This window comes from Neofelis nebulosa, chromosome 11 (assembly GCF_028018385.1).
Source record: "Neofelis nebulosa isolate mNeoNeb1 chromosome 11, mNeoNeb1.pri, whole genome shotgun sequence".
Classification (NCBI taxonomy): Eukaryota; Metazoa; Chordata; class Mammalia; order Carnivora; family Felidae; genus Neofelis; species Neofelis nebulosa.
The window spans coordinates 76,976,217-77,000,999 of record NC_080792.1 but is presented as its reverse complement, the minus strand read 5'-3'; the positions used below and the strand labels follow the sequence as shown (position 1 = coordinate 77,000,999).

The 24,783-nt window shown below is 57.1% G+C and overlaps 1 protein-coding gene across 1 annotated transcript in view; it reads right to left on the bottom strand.

Moving 5' to 3' along the window:
* Positions 1-24,783, bottom strand: part of TRPV4 (transient receptor potential cation channel subfamily V member 4) — a 35,401-nt gene extending 10,618 nt beyond the window's left edge. The window contains exons 1-6 of the mRNA XM_058691012.1: positions 24,673-24,783; positions 10,236-10,652; positions 7,713-7,885; positions 3,778-3,930; positions 2,878-3,018; positions 1,560-1,858 (exon numbers count right to left, since the gene is read on the bottom strand). Of these exons, the coding sequence (XP_058546995.1) occupies positions 1,560-1,858; positions 2,878-3,018; positions 3,778-3,930; positions 7,713-7,885; positions 10,236-10,621 (1,152 nt within the window). The 5' untranslated portion in view covers positions 10,622-10,652; positions 24,673-24,783. The remainder of the gene's footprint in view (positions 1-1,559; positions 1,859-2,877; positions 3,019-3,777; positions 3,931-7,712; positions 7,886-10,235; positions 10,653-24,672) is intronic.

The window sequence follows — 24,783 nt, the reverse complement described above, 5'->3', positions numbered from 1 at the left end:
CCCCCCTACCCCCGCCGCCCCCCGCCGCCCCTCCCCTGCTTGTGCTCTCTAAATAAATAAATAAATAAACTTTAAAAAAATGTTTTTGAAAATCTGAATTGTAACGAATATCTTTTTTATGTAATTAAAACAACAATTAACCAGTTTTATTAACATGTTAAATCTAGAAATAATTGTTAGATCCAGTCCCTCCTGATGCCACTGCGACTGTATGTGTCCTACACACAGGATACTGAGGAACAGAGAGAGGGGGTGGAAATTGCCCAAGGCCACACAGATTAATAGGGCAAAGCCAGAATTTAAACTTAGGCCTTTTAAACAGAAAATCTTAAAAAATAATAATAATAATGGGGCATCTGGGTGGCTCAGTGGGTTACGTGTCCAACCCTTGGTCTTGGCTCAGATCATGATCTCATGGTTCATGAGATCGAGCCCTGCATCAGGCTCTGAGCTGACAGTGAGGGGCTTGTTTGGGATTCTCTCTCTCTCTCTGCCCCTCCCTGATCATGCTCTCCCTCTCCAAATAAATCAATAAACTTAAAAACACACACACACACACACACACACACACACACACACACAAAACCTTAAAGTCAGGCCTTTTCCACCACCTCAAGACTCTTTTATAAATTGGAATTTTAATAACTTTTGCTATGATTTTAATAGGACAATCATAATCCCTGCCATTTACTGAGCACTTACCACCCACGCCAGGCTCTTTATTAAAAAGCTTTAAATGGATCACCTTATCTAGTTGTCATGTGATCCCGAAGGGCACTATTTTCATCCCCATTTTACAGACGAGGACACTGAGAACAGAAAGGGGAGGGGAGATGCCTGCAGTCACATGCTGGGAAGTGGCCGAGCCAGGCTTTGGACCCAGGTGCTCCAGACTCCAGAGCGCCCCGGTTTTGGTTCTCAATCAGGACAGTGGTGCCCCCCCCAGGGGACGATTTGGCAATGCGTGGAGACTTCGGGGGTTGTCCCAGCGGTGGGGAGTGCCACTGGTATCTGGGGTTCGAGGTCAGGAATGCGGCTAAACATCCTTCACTGCACAACACAGTGCGCACACCCCAGAACAATCTAGTCTCAAATGTCAGTTGTGCCCAGGATGAGAAATCCCCTCTGGGCCCTGTGCTGTGAGGCCAGAGGGGGAAAGAAGCTGTGCAGGGCCCTCGGGTTGGGGGCTGAGCTAGGACCCTGACAGTGGATTATAGGGGAGTTCACATGGGTGGGGCCCTGCGGCTTAGATTTCTATGAGTGCCTTGTCCTGGCTGGCGGGAGTGGGGCATGATGCTCCCAGTGGCACGAGATGAGGACTGAGGCTCTGGGATGAAGTCTAGCAGTTTGGCTGGACAATAGGGAGCCACAGCAGGTTCTTGAGCCAGGACATCTGCACAATGGGGTTGGCATGATAGCAAGTGGGTGTGCATATTAATAATAATGAACGTCAGCGCAGCCCCCTCCAGTGTGTGTGTGTGTGTGTGTGTGTGTGTGTGTGTGTGTGTAGGGGAGCGGGGAAGGGGCTGCCTATGCCCCACCCCCCACCCCCCACTCACCCCAATCTTGCCGGTCTTGGCGGCCATCATGAGGGGCGAGAGCCCATCGTTGTTGAGCACGGCCTCCAGGTTGCTGTCGGGGAAGAGGCGGGCACACTTGAGCAGCAGCAGGTCGTACATCTTGGTGACGAACTTGGTGTTCTCACGGGTGTTGTCGGCAATGGCCACCAGGGCGTGCAGCACCGTGTTGCCGCGGGAGTCCTGCCGCCGCATGTCCGCCTTCTTGTGCGGGTTCTCTGTCAGGTAGTTGACGATGTGGGGCTGGTTGGTGCAGGCTGCCAGTGACAGGGGCAGCTCGCCTGCAGGCCCGGGAGGAGGCAGGGAGAGGTCAGTGAAGGGGGGCCCCAGGGCAGGGCTCCACCTGTGGGTGCTTGGGGAACACGCATGCCCCGGGGACACTGGACACAGTGCCAACAGTCCGTGTCCATGTCACGCCGAGGCGGTTGCACATTTCTGCAGGTGACGTGCGGGAGACGGGCTGTGGGCTTGCGATTTGGACGCTGCGAGGGATTCTCTGAGGGACCTTGTCCCTGAACTTCAAATAACATGTGCCTTTAAGCAGGGGTGAAATTCAGGGGCGCCTGGGTGGCTCAGTCGGTTAAGCATCTGACTCTTGATTTCAGCTCAGGTTGTGGTCTCACAGGGTTTGTGGGTTTGAGCCCCGTTTCGGGCTCTGCAATGACCGTGCAGAGCCTGCTTGGGATTCTCTCTCTCTCTCTCTCTCTCTCTCTCTCTCTCTCTCTCTCTCTCCTCCCCCTGTCTGTCCCTACCCTGCTCGTGCTCACTCTCTCTCTCAAAACAAATAAATAATTTTTTTAAATGTTTATTTATTTTTGAGACAGAGAGAGAGACAGAGCATGAACGAGGGAGGGTCAGAGAGAGAGGGAGACACAGAATCGGAAGCAGGCTCCAGGCTCTGAGCAGTCAGCACAGAGCCCGACGCGGGGCTCGAACTCATGGACTGTGAGATCATGACCTGAGCTGAAGTCGGTCGCTTAACCGACTGAGCCACCCAGGCGCCCCACAAATAAATAAATTTAAATATATATATAAGCAGGGTGAAATTGAGACTCTCCTTGGTTCAGCCGGGACGTGGTGGTGATGGGGTTTGGGCCCTGTGATCGGGCCACTGGTGGGTCTCAAGGACATGTTGACAACCTGTCCCAGCCCCAGAGGCTTTCATGGTCCCACTGCACAGATGGGGAAGCTGAGGCTCAGGGAGGTGAGGCGACCAACACCCTTGGCCAGCAGGGGCTCTAAGTGTCTGGGGAGGGGTCAGGGCTGTGGACACCACCAGGCACCCCAGCCCCCTCCTCACCAAAGTAGAAATAGCCTCCCTCGTCCTTGGGCTGGAAGAAGCGCCCCCGGGCCTGGGCATGGACGTCAGCTCCTTGGGCCACCAGGAGCTCCACGTAGTGTTTGCAGCGGCGCTCGATGGCGATGTGCAGGGCAGTCTGGCCTGGGGAGGGGGATAGGGACTGTCACCGCAGGCAGAGACCGGACCAGGCTGGAGCACGGTGGGGTGCAGAGTGTGGAAATCAGGCGAGGGGCTGCAGGCCCGGGCCTTGACCGTCTCCACCCAAGGGCGGCAAACGGACCTCCAGACACTGCCCGGATGTGGGATCTCTGACGCACGAAGCCGTGACGTGCTGCACTGGGCATGCAGAATTTTAGACTCAAAGGAGATCCCACATGTAGGGTCCCAAGTGTGGGGACTCTGGTCAGACTCACAGGAGGCCTTAATCCAGGAGGAAGCAAAGACACTGTGGTCTCACAGAGTTTGGGACTCGGATAGAAAGTTCACAGACTTTGAATCTTCATATCCAGAAATCTGAAAGGTCAAGTCTGAGTCATAGCACCTCAAAGTTTAGACCCTGACACCTTTGCCTCTTAGCAGTGTGGGCCTGTACAACTATTATCATCGAGCCTTAGGGTGTCCGGAACCGTAGCATCTCGGGATCCCAGACTCCAAGTTCACGGATCACTAGGCTCCCTGCGTCTCAGAGTCTTGGGTTCAGAATCTGGGATTCCGAAACTCAGAATATCAAGATTGGAAGGGGTAGTTATCGTTCCTTTGTTCATTCAGTGGCCGGTTCCTGGACGCAATGCTGGCACCTGGGGCACAGATGGGAGCTCTTGGGGTGCAGGGGGAATCAGACAAGCAAGGACGGTGCCCCACCGTCACCCTGCATCCCCCCTGCCCCACCCGGGGCCCCACCTCGGTAGTAGATGTCCCGGAAAGGCGAGTTGATGAACTCCCGCATGTTGCCTGTCCGCTCGGCGATGTCCAGGAGCACAGGGATGGTGTCATTACGGCCACTGCTCAGATTCAGCAGGGCCTTGGGCAGACAGGTCTTCCCTGTGGACGGCTCTGGGGGGAGAGACATACAGGAGGAAGGGCCATCAGTCTGTGGTACGGAGCTCCTGGGCTGCAGGGGACAGGGCACCGGGCAGGGAGCCAGAGGTCCTGGCCCTGCCGCACCTCCCCTCTGAGCCTCTCCCTATCTGTGCCCGTGGTCCCGAGGGGGTCCAGTAAACTCAGAGGGGCAGTTTTTCCAAATGAGGGAAGCTGCAGCCTACAGAGATTGGGATTTTCCAAAGCATAATTGGGAGGGAATTTTAAAAATCAAATAAGTGGTGAGGAAGGCTGGGTTAAACAAAGCCAACCATATTTATTACAGGATTTGTCAGAGCCTTTGATATGCTAATGGGGACTGGGAAGCTCTAAAAGCCAGACGCAGCAGGCAACGTTTGCCACCTATTGGAACACAGGATCCTCTTCCCGGGAAGCATTTACACCAGTGTCCCTGGAAGGGAGCAGAAGGGGTGCAGCAGTCCCCGACGTGCAGACTGCCCCCCAGAGTGGATACGAAATTACCCAGGAGGGGCGAGAGAGGGTTTTGACACAGCACCGGTAACACTGAAGGCCTGCCTGCCTTGAGCAAGGTTTCATCTCGTTGTCAAACCTCTCTCACGAAGCCGGTCTCCATGTGGTCCCCAGCGGGTCCCCACACTGCCCACGGACACTCGCTAATGTCCCTTTGCAATTTTCTTTCCCTTGTGTTAACTTCTGCGGTTACACAACTTGACTTACACCTTGAAAGAACGCGTCGATGGAAAGAGAACTCCCCCTGGGAACCCGGCACGGGGCAAAATCGTGCTGGGGACTCAGGAATGGACGCAGCAGGGACGGAATCAGGAATGGGTGAGCTGAGCTGCCTGCTCTGGAGCCAAGCACCTTGGGGTTCAAATCCCGGCTTCCCTCCCAGTTTCCGCGTGACCTTTTGTCTGCTTCTCTTTCCTTCCCAGCTAAATTGAGGCCACGGAGGAAATCGAAGAGCTAATACATGTTTGCTGATGAGCCCGGCACCAGGCAGATGAAAGTCCTCAAGACATGGTGCTGTTGTACCTGTTACTCCAACTCCGAGGGAGGTGCTTCGGGAATTTCTCTCGAGATGTCAGGAGTCCATGGGGAGAACGTGCAGGACTCACAGAGACCTGAATTCGGTCCCAGTGCCCGCAGGACTGCGGTCTCCTGGACAAGCCTCGTCCCCAGCTGCTTCCTGCTGAACCCCTGGTGCCCAGAGTCACCAGGGAGCTGTTTTCATGAATGAAAAGCAGACTCCAGTTCTCCATCTGTGTAAGTGCGAGGGGCCCTGAATGCTGACCTCAGCATCTTTCCCTCCCCAAACCCACCCCCCAGCCTTCATGTGTCCCCTCTGCAGAGGATGGTGTCCCCATCCAGCCAAAAACCTTTGTGCCACTCTTGTCCTTGCCTCCTACAGCCACCGCCAGCATTTCCTATTCAATCCCTCTCCCACTCCCTGTGTCCACTGCCACCCCCCTGGCCCAAGACCCCAGCCTGGCTTCCACCAGGCTCTCAAGCTTTCCTTCAATCCACACAGCAGCTGGAGTGGTCACCTCAGAGTACAACGTTGACCACAGTGAGCCACAGGGCCTTTGCACATGCTGTCCCTGCATCCCCTCCATGGTCTTTCTTTCTCTTTTTATCTGGTTAACTGCAACTCATTCAGATTCAGCCTATCACCTCTTCCGGGAAGCTCTCCCAGATTTTCCTGACTAGGTCAGATCCTCCAACATAACCGCTCGTTGGCACACATTACAGATTACAACTGTTTTTATTCCTGTGATTGCTTGATCAATGTTGATCTCACCCAGGAAACTGTGAGCAACCTGGACAGTGTTGTGTCCGCTTCATTCACCACTGTTCGCCCCATGCCCAGCACAGCATCGGATGAGCTGATCGCCGCATGTAATTCCAAACCACAGATCACTGAAAGGGGCTTGTGCAGAGCATGGAATCAGACCTTGGATTTGGGTTTCTGCACCCCCAGACCCAGGCTATAGCGGGGTTGGGGGGCTGCCAGCCTGGGTCCTGGGATGAGATGCCAACAGCAAGATCTTCCCAGAAACGCCAAGGGACACGCAGTTCCAGGACTCCACCACCAGGTGGCGAAGTGGCTCTGCCCTGGGAGCCACCAGGGGAAGGGGGACTAAGTAAATATGTCAAATTGGAGGGTTGTCAAACTTTGAGGGGTGGTGGCCACAGACTCCCCTGAGAATCAGATCAGCTCATGAGCCTCTGACTAGAAAATCATGCGGCGGCGGATCCAGGCTTTGCGGGGGCTCAGACTTACAGAATTTGGGGGTACTGTTTATGAAAAGAAACATGCAATTATGAAATCAAAATTAGCTCCAGGGCCTTAGAAGGGGCCAGAGCAAGCGAGCAGCCCTACAGATGGCTTAATTTGCGTCACGGGCCTCCTGGTTAATGCCCCTTTACACATGCACTATTCTCTGCAGATTCAGGGGACCCCCCCCCTCACCCCTGCTCATGCACACAGATACGCTTTCCTGGGGGTCCCTTGCCCAGGCGAAAAGTCCCTGACTCGGTCCTGAACTCAGAAGAAGCTGGAGCCTTGCAAGCCCAGCCTGGAGCTGCACTGTCTCGCTGATGACTCGGGTTTGCTCTACCCTGAGGTTTCCCTCTTGTGCCTAATGAACTTGGGAAGGGGCTTGGAGGGGCCGTTTGGTCGGGGCTTAAATGTGGGGTTACCTCCAAATGAGATTATTCACGTAGTCACTGACACCCTCTGGGGGCAGGTCGGACCTGCCGCCCCAAGCTGCGGCAACCCTAAGCTCGTGCCACAAACGAGCCACGTGGTCTGGCTGGGCACCACGAAGGAATATTTTTTATAAATCCAGTCATTTCTCCTCTGACCACCATGACGATACTGCACAGTATCATTCTGGTGTTCAAAGAATCTGGCCGATAAAGGCATACGTGAAAAATGTACCGCTGACCAGGTCACCCCGTTTGGGCACTTCATTTACCTGAAGTACTCGAAGCCTCAAAAAATGGGGCCCCTCACCTCCCCGAAGCTTCGTCAGCCCCGAGCCGCAGACTGCCGCCGGCCTTCTTGAGACTGGACCTCCCTTGTGGCAGGTGCCACCGTTCTTAACATTTTACGTTGATTTGTGAGGTCGCTTGGCCAGTGAATTACGGCTCCTCAACCTGGTACCTGGCACGTAGCAGGTGGCTGACGCGGGCCCAGGGGCTCACAGGCCAACTTTGCCAATTTGCAGGGGAGGCCTGGGGCGGCAGAGGGAGCTGAGGCCCCGAGGTGACGAGGCTGAAGGGTGAGCCCTCTGGGCTGGGAGAAGTCCAGGGCAGTGGTGACTGAGGCCTCAGCCTAGGGAGGGGAGTCCGAAAGCTGGGTGGGGGTAGGGCAGAGCCCGGGAGCAGAAGCAGGAATATTCACTCTGCCAGGACTATGCTATTATTCCCTAGTTTACGGACGAGGACATTGCGGCTCAGGGAAGCCATATATCTGTAAGCGGTGGAGGTGGGATTCGAACCCAGGTGAGTGGACTCTGCTTACCTCCGACACTGACCTTTCCATAATTGAAGGCTGAAAGAATGAACGAAGGTAGCCAAAGCTACCTTACGAGAGGTAGTAATATGTGAGTAATACGGCGAAGGACACAAGGGTCAGACTCCCTATCCAGGGCTCTTCGTGGCCAGTGCAGCCCATTGACCCAGGGGAAGACGCTAAGAGGAAAGGTGGCTCCCAATGCCAGGCCTCCCCAACCCCCGGTGGCCCGCCCATTACCCCCACCCGGGTGGCTCACCCCGGAACTCCTCGTCAGTCAGGCGCTTCTTGTGGGTCAGCAAGAAGGGAAGCAGCCCATCCAGGTCAGTAGTAGAGCCCCGGGACACGATGTCAAAGAGGATAGGCCGGTTGAAGACTTTAAGGATGGGGGGCGGCTGGGGTGCAGGAGCTTTGGGGCTCTGCGGCTGCTTCCTGGAGGTGGGGGAAGGCAGGGTGATGGGAGGGCTCATCCCCCGCCCACCCCGCTGTCTCTGGCCTGAGGGGCCCAGGGGTGGTGGGGGGTGGAAGGGGGCAGCTAGAGCCCTAGGGTGGAACCAGACCGAGGGGAGGGATGGCTGGAGAAACAAAAGAATGTTTTATCCCAACGAAGTCTACGTGGTACCTACTGTGTGTTAGGTGGAAACAGACAAAAGAAACAAGCCTACCCATCCATCCACCCACCCACCCACCCACCCATCCATTCATCCACTCTTCCATTCGTCAGTTAGCGAGTACTTACTAAGCCAGAGACCGAAAGAGACACGGATAGTGAGAAAATAAAGGAGGAACACCAGACTAAAAGATAAAGCAACTCATTCATTTATTCAACCACTCGCTCATTAATTTATTCATTCAACAGACTTTTGAGAAAAATGAGCACATAGGTGCCTGGTTCAAGGCCCACCACACAGTGAACACTCAATACACGTTAGCAGACATTGCTTTGTTGTTTAGCGCCCACTGTGTGTCCGCAGCCTGCATGTGTGTTTGAAACACTGAGCTGCAGGGGCAGGTAGAGACAGGATGCGACCCACAGGGGGCTGGGAGTGGGGAAGCAGAGAGACAGAATGAGGGAAAAAATGGATAGTCCTTTGGTCATTCGACAAACACTAACTGGGCACCTACTGTGTGCTAGGTTTTAACAGACAAAGAACTGGGAGCAGCGTGAGCCCAGGGGGCTCCACGAAGGGCAAGAGTGCTCTCAGCCACGTCTCCACCCACCCAGTGCCTGGTGCATACGGGGCACACTAAGAATCTGTTAAATGAACAGAGGAAGACAGAAACGGAGACAGTGTAGGGAGCCGAGGAGAGAGGAGGGGAGCCGAGGGGGAGCAGTGACAGAGGCGGGCGGGCAGGAGGGGAGACTGAGGTCAGGCTGTGGGGCAGCAGGAGGGGCTGAGGGGTAGGGAGAGCCGCTGGCAGGCCAGGCGACGGGGACAGCTGCTCTCCTTCCTTCCTCTGCCTGGGCCCCAGACCACCCCCCACCTTGAGGCAGGGCTCCAGCGGCAGGGTGCCAGGGCAGGGGCAGGGCTGCCCCCCCCTGAGGATGAGGGCACAGACCGCTATGATCCTGAGAGCACCTGGGAAGCCCCCATTTCATCTGCTCCCGACCTGTGAACTTGGAACCAAAAACGAAATGGAAAGGACACCCTCACACCCACACCGCACTAGGTGGTGCTTGGGTCTCCGGAGACTTCAGCCACACCCCCAGTTCCTGCAAGGCCCCTCCAAAGCCACTAGCCCTGACTGTCTGGGGTAGGGGCGGGGTGAGGCCCGAAGGAGGGGGTTGGGAAGGGAAAGGGAGGCACGGAGCCCACCAAGCTTCCAGCTGGACCTGGAAGAGATGGGGACACCAGGGCACTTTGCTGTCCTCTGAGCACAGGTGGAACCGATTGTCCAGCAGCGTGCGGACGGCTGTGAGATCTCGGTCTTTGGGCACACCCAGCCTCTTCAGCCTCCGGCCCTGGTGCATGCACTTCCGTCCACTGGAACACCACCCTCACCCCGTGTGGCTGCCCCTTCTCATCCCTTAGCTTTGAGCTAAAATGTTGACTCCTCCAGGAAGCCCTCCTGGAATACCTTGCCCGTATCAGCTCCCCTCTCTGCCTCAGCACCTCCCCCAACTCGAACTGTGTGTTCACGTGCCCATTTGCTTGCTTATCGCCTGCCTCACCTTCCACAATGAAGGTAGCAGTGGAGGCTACTCAGCGTCTGAACTCTGTAGGAGTGGTACCTGGTCTGGCTCACCCCTGGAGCCATGGGGCCGACCCCCCTGACAGGCACGTGGTGGGTGCTTGAGAAACATCCACTAAACGAATCGGTGACTCAGTGAACAAAGAAAGGAGACAGCTCCTGACCAAGCAAGGGCTTCATCCAAGGGCACAAATGAGTCTGTGATCAGCAAGGAGGACAGACAAGGACCAGGCAACAGGCCACCTCCGGACTTCAAGACTGTCCTCCAGACACACACAGAAGCCTGAGAGGGGTTCTTAGGGGTTTTCACGGGGGGACAGCCGGATAGATAGATGACAGATGGGGAGGGAGATACCTGATGAGTGGATGATGGACGGGTGGACAAGTGGACGAGCAGGTGGACAGACAGGTAGCTGGATGAATGAACGAGGAGATGACGGATGGAGGGATGGCGGATGGATGGACAGACGGGTGGACAGACAAGTGTATGGAAAAGTGGACAGGTGGGCGAACAGGTAGGTGGATGGATGGATGGGCGGACGGATTCAACACAGAGGAGACCATTGGCCAGGCAGCCAGCAATACTCACTCGATGACCTTCTTCCTCCACCGCCTGTTGTCGCTGGGGTGATGACGATAGGTGCCATAGTCAAAGAGCGAGTCCATGGGTGCCTTCTTGGGTCCAGGCACCACCGAGGACTCATACAGGGTGGACTCCAGCAGGTCGATGGGGTTGGGCACCCCCTTGCGGAAGGCACCCTGGAACTTCATGCGCAGATTTGGTCGCCCATCACCTGGCCCAGCGGGGCGGCTGGTGTCAGCCGGGGAGGGGGAGGGGGAGCCATCCTCCCCTTCAAACAGGTTGGCCAGAGAAGAGAGGGGGAAGGCCTCAGCCCCGGGGGTCCCGCTCTCGTCCCCGGGGGTCTCAGCCACCTCCCCGGGCCCCGCGTGGGGGCCTCCGCTGGGATCCGCCATGCTGACCCGGGACCCGTCTGCGCTGCTCGGCCTGTAAGGGAACGGGAGGGGAGTCGGGCGGAGCCTGGCCAGGGGTGGGGGCTCCAGGAAGCCCCCTCCCACGTGGGCAAACAGCACGGCTGCCAGCTGCTTCAAAGCCACCGTTGTAATGACAGGGGTGCGGGGTGACCACTCCCAGATGTGGTTGGCTGGCAGCCCCAGGCAAGAGCTACAACAGGAGCCTCTTTTAGGGACCTGGAAACGTAAACGGGCCTCGGGTCCAGCTACCCCGGGCAGTAGGTGGAGAGAGGAGGAAGGGCCTCAGAGTCATCCTGGGACCCCAGACCCGGAGCCTGGGGCTTACTCCCAACCAACCCCACCAGCTTCAGAGCCCCGCAGAGCAGGGTTCAAATCCAGGCTCCACACTCCGCAACTGTGTGGCACTGGGCAAGCTGACATTTCACGGCCTCGGTTTTCTCATCTGTAAAATGGGGACGTCCAGGCAGAGAGCATGCATTCAGTGGTCAGTGCCTGGCACACAGCAAGCACTAAAACTTAACCATTAAATGCATGCTTCGGGCCCTGCAGGTGCTCAGCAAACAGGTGCAAACCCACTGTGTGAGCCAGCATTACTCCGTCTCTCCTAGGGCCATCCTTATGACTCCCATTTTGAAGAACGGCAAACTGAGTTTCCAAGACTATAGCTAACTTCCCACGGTGCAAAAACTCTGCTTCCCACTGCCGAGTGCCAGTCCCTCCCCTCCCCTGTTGGCCTGCCTATCCCCTACCCATCTGTGTTCCCAGCTCAACTGTCCCTTCCTCTGGGAAGCCCTCCCTGACCATCTGTTCATGGGATTAGTTCATTCCTGGGACGTGAGCATCAGGAGGCAGGAACGCATCTGTCCTTGTTCACTCCTGCATCCCCAACACCTAGAAACGTACCACACGGAGGAAGGTGTAATTCGTTCCCCCCGTTTCTCAGATGGAGAGACTGGAGGTTTTTGTTTTTGCTTTTAATTTTTTTTTTTTAATGTTTATTTTGTGAGAGAGACAGAGACAGAGTGTGAGTGGGGGAGGGGCAGAGAGAGATGGAGACACAGAATCCGAAGCAGGCTCCAGGCTCCGAGCTGTCAGCGCAGAGCCCAATGCGGGGCTCGAACTCACAAACTGCGAGATCGTGACCTGAGCCGAAGTCAGACGCTCAACCGACTGAGCCACTCAGGCGCCCCAAGAGACTGGAGCTTTAAGAGGGCCAGTCATGCAGCTTGTAGGGAGAAGAGCTGGACTTGAACCCAGGTCTCTCCAGCTCTGGGCCCGACCGCTAACCAGGAGCAAGGACAGGGAGGCGCAAAGCCCTGGCAGGCCCCTGCCCTCTGCGGCACACTGCTCGGTGGGCGGGGCTGGGCACTGAGGGCGAGTTTCCCGGAACTTTCACCATCCCACCCGGGCTGCAGGGAGATGTCTGAAAAGCTCTCTTTTCTATGTCTTCCTCTGCCTGCCCAACACATTAGCAGAGGACCAAATAAACACTGGTTCCCACCTTGTTTGTTTTCTGGCTGCCAGGAGGGAAGCCTGGGCCAGAGAGGCGAGGGCAAGAGGCCCCTGTGGGTGGGCATGGCAGAGCATCCCGAGGGTCGGAGCTCCTGCCGGGGATGGGCCCTTTTCTGGGCACCAGCGGGGAGGGAGAGCATGGGCTTTAGGGTTATTCAGGCATGGGTTCTAAGCTCACTTCCTACGGATATGCAGCGTGACCTTGGGCAAGTTGCTTTAGCTCCCGGGGCCTCAGTTTCCTCCTCTTTAAAATGGGTGCAAAGGCAGCAGCGTTTCATAGTTTTGCAGGAAGAAGTAAATGAGGTCAGGCATTCCCAGTGCCAACTCTGGGAATAAGTTGGGGGCTATCGATGATTCTAATCAAAGGAGGAAGGAAAGGTTAGGAACACAGGTTCTGAAATCAGATACACCTGGTTCCTGTCCTGGCCCTGGTAACTAGCAGCTGTGTGATCTTGGACAAGTCACTTCCTCTCCCTGGGCCTCGGTTTCTCCACCTGTAAAACCGGGGTGAACACACCTCCTCCTATAGATCTTGGGAGACGTCGGATGGTTTTGTTCTGCAGCAGTGGGGGGCGTGATGAGGCAGGGACAGGTATCCATCGGGGTGCAGGCATCTGAGGGGGAAGATTACATTTCCCAGGGCCCAGCCCCATCCACCTCATTGGGGACCCAGGGGTCAGGGGAGAGGAGGCATTGGGGCACATGCCTCCGCGGTCAACACCCTCCCAATTACCACACCACTTCCCCCACTGGAGCAGAGCCAGACGGACACCCCACCTCAGGGAGCTCTCAACCCCCCACCATGCCTGCGCCCCTTCTCCTAAGGAACCCCAACCCAGACGGCATCCAAGGTTTCTGAGGCCGCCACGACAAGGAGTCCGAAGTCAGCCGGCCCCAGATTCAAATCTCCTCTCAGCCGCTCACGCCTCACCGGTAGCCTCAGGCAAGGCACATGTGACCATTATTAGCGTTTAATTACAATGAATAATCATGACGACAATGCACAGGAGAGTCCCCACCACAAGGAGGGATCCGGGCCCAGAAATATCAATAGTGCTGAGACTGAGAAACCCTGCCCTGGAGGGAGGTACGGCTCTCATTCCCACTTTACAGACGAGGAAACGGAGGATCAGAGAGGTTAAGTGGCTTGCCTGCGGCCACACAGCAGGTTAGCGACAGAGCCAGGATTCAAATCTGCACACTTGGCTACAAAGCTTGGGCTACCCTAACCCCTCAGTTGACTGGGCAGGGGCCGGCGGCCAGGCACAGCGCCGGGCACCTACAGTATCATGTGTGAGCTGTACAACCTGGGAGCCTGGGAGCTGAGGATTATTACTACCAGCCTGGGCTAATTTCTCTGAGCCTCTGTTTCCCCACCTGTAAAATGAGGGTCGTAATGACAGCATCTGTCCCGTAGGGCTGCCGTGACATAAGGCAGGTCACGTGTCTCTCAGGCACCTAATAAGCACTTGAGCGCTTTAATCGTCATCGTCACCGACATGGTACAGCGAGTTCACCTGTCCTCCTCACCCCCCTCTGCGCACGCGCGCACACACACACACACACACACACACACACACACACACACACACACACACGACAGCAAAGCACCCAGCCTGGCATTCATGGCCGGCGAGAGCCCACAAAGCTGGACTACTGCTCCCATTTTACAGTTAAGGAAACTGAGGCCCTGAGGGGCCCCCCAGGGAACAAATGGCCATGAAGATGGCCTCTGAATCCTAACTCTGCTACTCCTTCCTCATCAAGCAATGCACACACCAGTGAGCACATATGCACACACATGCACACGTGTGCACACACACACACACACAGCCCGCTCTGCTGCTTGCTCTGTGGCAATTCTTTCCGCAAACGCTACCCTGTTCTCTGTGGTCAGGGAGAGTTCACTCCCTGTTCTAATTTGCCCTGTAGCCTATTATTACACGTTCCAAACCAATGCCAGACTTGGGAGAGAAGGAGGGTGCGGGCAGGGAGAGAGGCTGCGAGTCCTCGTGGGTCTCCTCAGCGCGTGGATGTCGCGCATGCTTATTCGCGTCTTTCCCCGTGTGGTGTGCGCATGCCCGCTGTGAGCCCACCGGGGCCCACCCCTACCGGGACTCACCCCTACCTGGGGCCCACCCCTACCGGGGATCTTTGCAGCGGGCGGCACCCAGCTGGCAGCAGGGCGCTGGGGGCTCAACCAAGGACGTTTATGCCTCAGTGGGAACCTCCCCACACACTGCGCATCACCACTGCATTCACTTCAAGCGGTGGAATCACACATCTTAAGCACAGAGCACGTCTTCTGAATATAAAAACCAGACTGCGGTCCACGCAGAGGGTGGTAGGACAGGGTGAATGGAGGGGGGGGGGGGTCCTGAATCTCAGGGCCCAAGGAGCAGGATTAGAAACCACTCATCTATTCGTTTATTGACCAAATATTTAGTGAGCACCTACAGGGTGCCAGGTGCAGGGGACATAGATGGGAACAGACCTGAGAAAAACCCCCGCCCTCCCGGGGCTGACCTTCCGGTGGGGAACAGAGTAAACAGCCAGACAAACCAAGAAGCAGAGTCATGTCCAGTGGTGTTCAGAGCTGTGTAGACCAGAGGGGCTCAGGAGTGCTGAGTTAAGGGGTGCAGAGGTCCTGAGCAGGGTGAGGAGATACAGTGATGAGCCAAGGTCCCCAAGCCTCCCTCTCTGCCCTGACAGAGGTCCCAGGCTCTAAAGGATCTGGGGACTCAGTGAGGATGGCCAAACCCACTCCCTCTCCCCCGAGGAGGAGGAGCCCCTGGAGGGAGCTAGTGGGGCATGGAAAAAGTGTGCATTTTCATCAGACAGATCAGGGGGTCGGCTCCCATACCCACTGCTCATCAGCTGCGTGAGCTTGAGTTAAGTGACTTAACCTCCCTGGGCCTTGCTCTCTCCTCACCTGTCCATGGGATCTTAACTGGGTCGTTGTGCGAATTACACAGGTTGAGTCAGGCACCTGGCACAGAGTAAGCCCTCAATAAATAGCGAACTACACGCTCCATGAACGGCAGGCACCTTCTCTCTGAGAATCTCAGACCCAGTGGGGGCAGGGGCCTCCTGCACCATCTGCCTGCCCCCTCCCTGTGCGGAAGGTGGAAGAAGGGGCCCATCCTCACCATTACCCGTGGCTTTGCCTGATCTCATGGAAACCCTGGCACATATTTGTCAAATCCCATCCTCCTGATTCCATGACCCAGGAAAGCTGCTTAAATCTGGTGGCAAGTTTGGGCGTGCAGGGCCACTCCACCCCAGGGAGAAGAATTCCAGGGAGCTAGTTCCTCTCCGCTCCCTCCCTCCTGGGATCGATTCACTCCAACGGGCGGGCGTCTGTTGAGTGCCACCTGTTTGCAGGGCGCCCAGGGAAACATAAAAGAATGGAGCTTCGTAAGAGTCTGGGAGAGGGGGAAGCAGAGGGATTTTTCCTTCTCCAGACCTTAGCCAGGGCTGTCCCCTCTTTCCCCCCTAGCTGGGTCCCCTTACTCAGGTCCCCCTCTTCACAGGCACCTCCTGTGAAAAGCCTCCTTGACCTCCAGTGTAAACCAGCTTCCTTGCTCCTCTTTCTAAGAGCAAACTACGCCTCCCTTTATAGCTCTTTCCAGGATTAAACTTGTGCATTTACTTATATTATTCCTTTATTCATCTTCGCTCTTCTCTGGAGTCTTAGTTCCAAGAGGGAGGGACTACTCTGTGTCTGTTGTTTCCCCAGCATCCAGCACCGGGCTGAGGCAGAATGGGACATTGATAAATACTTGCTTTCATAAACTATAAGGCAGGGTCTTTCTGAAGCCCCCGGAGGGTGCTTGCAGATCCTTTGACAGGGATGGGGACAGGCTGCAAGGAGGAGGGGGTCTGGCCTGGGCCTGACAGCTGGGACAGAGACAGCAAGGTCCAAAGTGTGGGGACAAGAGAGCGTAGAAGGCACGGGGGACTGATGTGGCCTGAAGCAGGGGAGGAGGAAGGTGGAGGAAGAAAAGATGGGTAGGTGGGTGGGAAGAAGGCAGAGCAAGGGTGGGGGTAGTGTGGGGCTCCCAGACAGACCCAGGGCACTTCCTCCCGGCTCCAACCTGTGGCTCATGCCGCATCTTTGGGGCCCCCCATTTCCTGCAGTCCCCTTGGAATAAACACGCCTGTGAGCACCAGTCATTCCAGGTCAGTCTTGGAAGGGCGGTGTGGGTGGGGAAAGGGTTAAGAAAACAGGGATCCCGGAGAGAAAACACCAGCTCTGTCCAACCCCCAACCCCACCTTCCAGGTGAGGAAACTGAGGCTCAGAGAGGTAGAGTCACTCCGACAGTGTTGCCCAGCTTCTGAGAGGGGGAAGCAGGATTCAAACGCATGTGGTCCCAGAACCTGCGCCTTCAGTGGATACTTTACAAAGACTGGGGACTCCCAAAGGGAAGGGTGGAAGGAGGGGGTGGGGAAAGCGGTGCTGGGTGGGTGGTAGGGACCACGGGCCTCCGAGGCAGATGGTCAGCTCGCCAGCTATGCACCCCTGAGCAAGTCACCTGGCCTTCCTGTGCCTCGATGTCCTCACCTGTACCTGGTGATGGTGACAGCACCCACCCCAGGGGACTATTGCGAGGCTGAAGTAGGATAGTGCACGAAATACCGAGCCCGGCACCTGGAGAAGGCACACTCCATAAAGAATGCTGTTGTTAGCGTCCTCGACATCGCTGTATTATTATTATTATCGTTGTCATCATCAAAGGGTGGATGAACAGATGTAGGACCAAGGGAGGTATGTATGCCTGCCGGGGAGGGCGGAGTGGCTGGGCCCAGAGCCTGGGACTCTGGCAGCCACCTTGGAGCAGCCGGCTGCGAGCTCGGCCCCTTGGCCAGGCGAAGCCTGCTGCCTGCCAGGCTGTTCGAGGCTCCCTGGCCCCTGGCGGGCGGTGGCCGCAGGGGGCATCACGCCATGCCAGGCACCTTCCCCAGCCAGCCCATATTTACCTAGCAGGTCTCGGCCCAGCCCGCTTCCTGTCTGCTGCACAGCGGCCGCCTGTCCGGCGCAGACAGAGCCCCAGTGTCCTGTAGCCGCCCCCCCACCCCCACCCAGGAGAGTGCCCCGCTGAAGCTCACACCACCCAGGCGGGGCAAGGCTGGGGTGACTCATCAGGCCCCGCAGCGGGCAAGGCCGCGGGGCCACCGCAGTCACTCGGTCATGCTGCGGGTCCTTGGCTGGAGGGGTCCTGACTGTGCACAAACATCTCCCTGAGCTTTCGCGGGCGGCCATTCACGTCCAAGGGGCCCGAGCCCTGGGGTAGGGGCCACCAGGAGGTAGTACGGCTCGGTGGTTTTAAGAGCGTGTGCCGTGGATCGCAGAAGGCCACACGCTGTCCGATTCCATTTACATGACATGTCCGGAAGAGGCGAATGCATAGAGACACAGAGCTGGCGGCTGCAGGGGGCGGGAGAGAGCGCAGGGATGGGGACTGCCGAGGGGGAGGGGGCGCTTTTTGGGGTGATGAAAACACACTGGAGCTAGATGGTGGGAATGTACGTACAACTCCAAATACACTAAAAAACCACGGAATTGCGCACTCTGAAAGGGTGAATTGTGTGGTACGTGCACCACATCTCAACTCCCCTTCCTGGCTTGGTGACCTTGGGCAAGTGGCTTCCTTCCCCAAGCCTCAGTTTCCTTGGTGTAACACGGGGATATCGTGGGGCGCCTGGGTGGCTCAGTCGGCGAAGCGTCCAACTTCGGCCCAGGTCATGATCTTGTGGTTCATGGGTTCAAGCCCCGCACTGGGCTCTGTGCTCACAGTTCAGAGCCTGCTTGGGATTCCCTCTCTCTCTCTCTCTCTTTCTCTCTCTCTCTCAGTCACTCTCGCTCTCTCTCTCTGCCTCTTCCCTCTGTTTCTCAAAAAAATAAACATTAAAAGAAAAAACCACATGGGATGGTCATGAGGATTAAGAAGGTGTAAAGGGTCCAGCAGAGGGTCTGGCCCAGAGCAGAGGCTCAAGAACATGGTGGCCCTGTCCCAGAGGGCAGGGCAGAGCGGGTGCTTGGACCCAGACTTATTGGCTCCAAGGCCAGGGCTCAGGACCGTGCCTGGAGACCTCGCCTTCCAAAAAGGTCTTCTGGCCCCTCATGTCCTTCTCTCACCATCTCCGGGAGGCCACACAGCCCCATTTCCCAGCTGGGAGGCTGAGGCCCAGAGGGGACAAGACCCCCACCCGCCCATGCAGGCATCCGTCCTCCTCATTGTCATGCGCAAAAGGCCTGAGGCTGCCAAGTCAGAGGAGGGAGCAGATACCCAGGGAATGAATGGGTTCATCGGGCCTGGGAAGGGAGCCTGACGCAGAGCAGAAAACCAGTCTGAGACCCTCTCTCCGCCCCAGCCCGCCTCACCAGCAGCCTGTGCCAACAGCAGGCTGTGTCTCTGGTTAACTGCTTCAAGTCATGGCCGAGGCTGGTGCCTGAGATCCCACCGTTAGCAGGGCCTGCCCTCACTGGCACCTTCCACACAGCACCGTTCTGTCTTAATCCAAGTCATGACTCCAGAAGTTAGATACTAGATATTATTGTCTCCATTCCCACGAGAGTAAACCACGTCCCGGCAGAGTGGAGGCGGGGCAGGGGAGGGGGGCTATTTACCCAACACCCACCAGGCACCGAGCGCCTTAACATCTGCCTCTCCCGTGAGGGAGGCATTATGGTTATCCCCGTTTTACACAGCAGCCCAGCGAGGCGCAGAGAGACAAGGGACCCAGCCGAGGTAGCAACTCAACAAGAAGGGACTGTGGCTAGGATTCCAACCGTTTGCTTTTAACCCCATGTGAGTTCATCCCTTTAGGCTCTACGAAGCCCTCTCTCTGGGGTGATCCTTCTACAGCCGCACCTCGTGGAGTTCATCAGGCAGGTGGTGCAGTACTGAGGCGCTGGGATGCTGCAGGCAGACGGACGTGGAGTCTGAACCTTGGCTCTGCTGCTTAGTAGCTGTGTGACCCCCCCCCCCCCCCGCGATGGGTCACTTCACCTCTCCGAGCCTCCGTTTTCTCCTTTCTAGAAGGAAGCTAATCACAGCACCCACTGCTGGGTTGCTTGTTCATCGTGGGTGTCAGAGCCTCATCAAGGGCAGCCCCGGGGTGGCCCAGTCGGTTGAGCGTTCGACTTTGGCTCGGGTCACGATCTCACGGTTCGTGGGATGGAGGCCCGCGTCGGGCTCTGTGCTGTCAGCACAGAGCCCGCTTGCTCTCTCTCCCTCAAGAAGAAATGAAACATCAAAACAAACTAAAAAAAAAAAAAATAATAAAGTGCAGCCCCAAAGGCTGTGGGGGAATAAAAGGAACTTTTCTGTCCGGTCACCACTGAGTCCCCAGGGCCCAGAACAGGGCCTGGCACTTAGTCGCTGCTCAAGATATACTTGCTGAATGAACGAATGAAGGAATGGACACAGAGGGACCTCTGCCCAACTACCTGCCTAGGTGGCTAACGTCCTGCCTCTCTCCCAACCTTTAACAGATAATTTATGGAGCACTTACAGTGTGCTGGGCTTTCGGACCTGTGAGACCCACACCCACCATGAGGACGACAGCTAATCATGAGTCCGTTTTGCAGGTGAGGAAACTGAGGCTCAAGCAGACCAGGACACTTCCCCAAGCCCACTCCGTCTCAGCCAGAGTCTGAATTCGAGTAGGTGGTTTTTTCTGATGCCCCTGCCTTGTTAATTTGTCTGTTCAGTCACCTCTGCCTCCCTCCTTCCCACCCTTCCTTCCTTCCTTCCTCTCTTCCTTCCTTCCTCTCTTCCTTCCCTACGTCTACAGGTTTTCCTGAGCTCCTCGTCTTTGCAAGAGACAGGAGCGAACCGGGCCGACAGGTCCCTGGCCTGAGGTTCATTGGCCCCCTGCCCACAGGGGTCTCCCCTGAGCCTGTGGGGCACACTCGGGGCATGTGTTACAAGTGCCCTCCCCCACCAGTACACACACATGAGGAACCATCCCAGAAGGTGGTCACCCTCCCGGTCAGCTGGGTGGAACCCAGGCCACTCCACCCTCAGGGAAAAACAGGCGCCGGTGAGACTGAGGAGCCCTTTGTGCAGGGGGGTGGCAGGGCGGGCGGCCGTTACTCACCACCCAAAGAAAAATAAGAGTATTCCCATTTGGTCAATAGCCTTCCTGTCTGCCCCCCACACCCTCTCCTCCTTCTGCAGCCTTTCCCATCCTCTGACCTCATCTGGAGCAGACCCAAGACCACTTATGGAGGGCTTCCTATGCCCATGGCGTGGTGTCTGATGCTCCCTCACCAATGAAGAAACATGCTCAGAGAGGTGAGGTGACCTACTTGGGGTCACACAGCAGTGGCCAGGGCTTGGGACAGAAAGGGGAAGCCAATGATCAGGAAGGGGCTCAGAGGCAGGAAGGAAGTCAGAGTCACGGTGAAAGTAGGGGCCTGGCCTCCCTTCCTCGTTCCTGTTCAGCCAGCGTGCCAGTTCACGGGACCCAAGGGAAACCCAGGCAGGGGGGAGTCCAGGCTGGGGCAAGGGTAGTGGCCATAATGACCCAAATCCCCCTCAAGCTGACGAAGCTCCAACCTCCAGCAAATCCTGGGTGGCAGCCCCAGGAACGGAGAGGTCAAGCTACCACCTGAGGTCACACAGCAGCAAGTAGCAGAGCTAGAGTGGGGACCAAGGTGGGTCTGACTCTAAGAGGGGCTGGTCCAAAGTAGAAGCTGAACTGGCCACTGGGCTTTCCAGGGACCCAAGGGGACCAGAGTCACTTGCTTCTCCCTTGGAGCCCCAGTTTTCTCAGCCATAAAATGAGCTTCAGCTTCCGTCCTCTGCCCATCTCCAGTGGGGGCAAGGCTGTGACATCATCGAGGTGAACATCAGGTGACACACTATGTGGCATTGGAGACTGCCCACATCCACCCCACAGAACAGGCACTCTTACTATCCCAATTTTTCAGATGGGGAAACCACAGCCCAGGGAGTAAGGGAACTTACTAAAAGCCGGGAGTTAAACCAGATTGCCAGGTTCCAGCCCTAGTATTTTTGTTTTTATTTTTATGGATTTATTTATTTTTTAAAGTAGGCTCCACACCTGTGGAGCCCAAGGCAGGGCTTGAACTCACGACCCCGAGATCAAGACCTGAGCTGAGATCAAGAGTCGGATGCTCAACTGACTGAGCCATCCAGGCGCCCCCTCCAGCCTTAGTCTTTAAAGCATTAAATCAGGAAAGTAGGAAACGTTGACGGGCTCCTGGCACTCAGTCAATGCCCATAAATATCTCACGGCTGAAAAGGCATCGTCCTTTGTCCAAATGCAAGTCCAGCTTTGCCCCTGCTACGTTCCGCCCACCTGCCTGGCACAGAGGGGCTCTCAGAGGGTGCCCTAGGGACGAGCTGGAGGAAAACGTGTCCTGGAACAGGATGGGGATGAAGACAGTGCTCCGGAGCCCCATCCGTGTGCCTCGGGCTGTCTTTGCAAAGTGGCATCTGAGAGCGCCATTTGACAGAAGAGGAAACTGAGGTTCAGAGAGGCCAGGTGACTTGCCCGAGCTTCCCTGGAGAAGGAGCAGGAGACCTAGGACTTAAAGCAGGGCCTGTCTGAGCAATCCAGATTCTTCTCTCTATACCGCACAGTCTCTTCCCCGTGACTTCAGGACGGGACAAATGGGGACAGGCCACCTTGGAAGTTAAGGGCATGGATTTTGGAATCAGACAAACAGAGTTCAGATCCCAGCTCTGCCCCTCCCCAACTAAAAGACCCTGGGCAAGCGGCTTCACTACCCAGACCTCGCAGCTCCGCCCTCTCAAAAATGGGAACGATAATAGTTTCATATCCAAATGTACTAAGAGTGTTTGGCTCAGTGCCTGGCACATAGTAAGTGCTCAATAAATGCTCGCGACCATCATAAGGACTACTAATGCGGCCCAGGTTTGGCTAAAGCCAGGCAGAACTCAGTGATCAGAGCACCAGCTTTGGGGCCTAGGGCCACAGGTATCTCAAGAGATCTGAATTAATCTTTAACAGGTGAATTCCACTCCAAATGGGCCATGTGGAGCATTCCAGAGGGCCCGCTGGCATGCAATGTTCTCTTGGCTCCCCAGATCTGGTGTGTGATGAGAAGTGGAGCTGCTCTGTATGGCCCAGTGATTTGGGGAGGGGCCTGCAGTGTCTTTCCCAGAATCAAACGGGGGAAACTGAGGCAGACAGCAGGTGGTCAGGGGCCTGTGAGGGGTCGAGATGTCCACTCCATGCCAATTCCCCCTCCCACCAAGGAACAGGTAAAGGACCGCAAAGGACTTGGGCCCTCTCAAAATGATGTAGTTCAGTCACTCAACTGTGCAGTAGAGATTTATGGAGCACCTGACCTGTGCCGGGCACAGTGAGGCCAATCCCTGCCCGATTCTCTCCCTCCCCCCATCGCCTGCCAGCCACCCCTCTCCAGTCGCCATCCTGGGCCTCGGGTCCCAGGCCGGGATGGCTTCTCCAGCCTGGGGACCGGCCTCCTTGCCTGGCCCTGGCTCTGCAGCCAGAGGGACCTTTCCAGACCACACATCTGGCATGTCCCTCCCAGCCTGGACTTCAGGGCTTCTGGGTCTGACCTAGCCCCTGCCTGCCCAATCCCTGGCACTTCCTGGTCACGTCACACATTCCAGACAAACGGAACCATGTCTTGGCCTTACAAAGTCTAGCTTTACCCACCTGGCAGCAGGTAGTGGTCAGGTCTTTGCTCATAATGTCCTTCCCTTTACCTGAGTGCCCTTTCCCTTACTTATTCTTCAAGGTGTGGCTTGAACCCCCACCTCGATCAAGCCCTCCCCGATCCCTTCCCAGACTTGTCTCCTGGCCCCCATTCATTTGAGAGCACACATTTGCCAAGCATCTACCATACATGTTCACCTTGCTGGATGCCCACCTGCCTGGAGGGCACAGCTGGCCCAGAGGCAATCCCAGTTTGGGGGAAGCGGTGGAGGGGGCCAGAGCCCTCCGGCTAGACCCTGCCCAGGGGAGGGAGGGTGCTTTCCAGGAGGCCTTGCTAGACACAGGAGAAAGTGGCCAAGGCCCTGCTCCCACCAGGTGAACTGCCAGGGGCGCCCGCAGCCACTCCCCAGCGCAACTTCTCAGCTCTCACCCACACCCCCTCCTCTCACAGCGACACCCCCCCCCGCCGCCCCCCCCCCCCCCCCCCGGGTTTTACAAACCAGACCCTGCCTTGGCCCATGACCTCCGCCTGCCATTTGTTCGGGGAGCTCCTCCCCACTCTGATTTACCACCGACAAAGGTGGGAAGAGGGGCTCCCTACTGTTATTCGAACAGAATCAACTAGAGAAATGGGGGAATGGCCAGTTACCTCTTTTCACCTCTTCATTACCGGAGCAAGCAAGCACAATGACACTGCTGGGTGAGTTGGGAGTGTGAGGCCAGCTCCTCCCAGGCGGTCTGTCCTCCCCACAGCCCTGGGGTGGCCCCCATTTCACCCCCATTTTACAGACGAGCTATCTCTCAGACAGCCAAAGGACTGACCCAAGGTCACACAAAACTGGGGTGGCACGGGGGGCCCACATAGGCCTGACCCTTCTACTTGACCTCTCTAAAGAGACCACCTTTTCAACTTCCTCATTTGGGTCATGGAGTTACCCCCGTCCTCGCCCCACAGATAAAGTGGCGAAGCTTAAATCCCCGAGTGGGTCTTAGCTCCCAGAACAAAGCTCACACACAGCATCACACAACCCCAGCCCCAGCAGAGCCCCACGGTAGAGGCTGAGCCAGGGCACCCCCGGGGGCACCAGGCAGGGAGGGCTCTGGAGCCCGGCAGCCCTGGGTAAAACTTCCACCTGGCTCCACCCCCGACCAGAGCCTCAGTTTCCTCATCTGCAAAATGGGGAGGGCAGACGGGTCGAAGGGCTGGGCAGGGCCAGGCAGGCGGGGTGGTGAGCAGCCCCGGCAGCAGTCTGTGGCGGGTCTCTGCAGGCCAGTGGGGAGTGCGGGAGGTCTCTCCCCGTCCTGGCGGACCTCCCAGGAGGCTCTGAAGGCACAGCCGGAGGTTAAAGATTGTCCTGCCTCTTGGAGGAAGAGCCGTCTCTGGGACTGACTGAGGCCAACGAAGAAGTGGGCCTCTGGAAGTTCCAGACTTCCAATTCCCTCCCGCTTGCTTAGCCATAGAAGGCAGACCTCAGGGCCCCCGACTGCCCCTTCCCAGCCCCCCGAAATGGGGATGCCTCTAAGGTGGGCTGCAGGGCCTCCTCGCTTCTGATTCCTGCGCTTGGCTCTTGGGGACCCCGGGACCTCCCTCCCGCAGACAGGGCGACCCCACGGCCCACGCCGGCGCCCATTTCACAGGTGATAAAACAAACCGAAGCCGAGAGAGACGAGGGGGCGGGTGCGAGGGCACGCAGCGGGGCAGCGGGAGCTGGCGGGACCCCGCGCCTCCTTCCCGCGCCCCGGACCGGAGCCTCGGAGCCTCGGAGACGTCCCCGGGGGCGCCGCGCCCCCCCCCCCTCCCCAGGATCCCTGCCCCGAGGGCCCCGGCCCCACTCACCTCCGGGACCGCGAGGCGCTTCCTGAATCCCGGCCGCCCGGCGCCCGCCCGCCCGCGCCGCGCGACTCTCCTCCCCCGGCTCAGGTTCCAGCGCCGCGCGCCGCCCCCGGC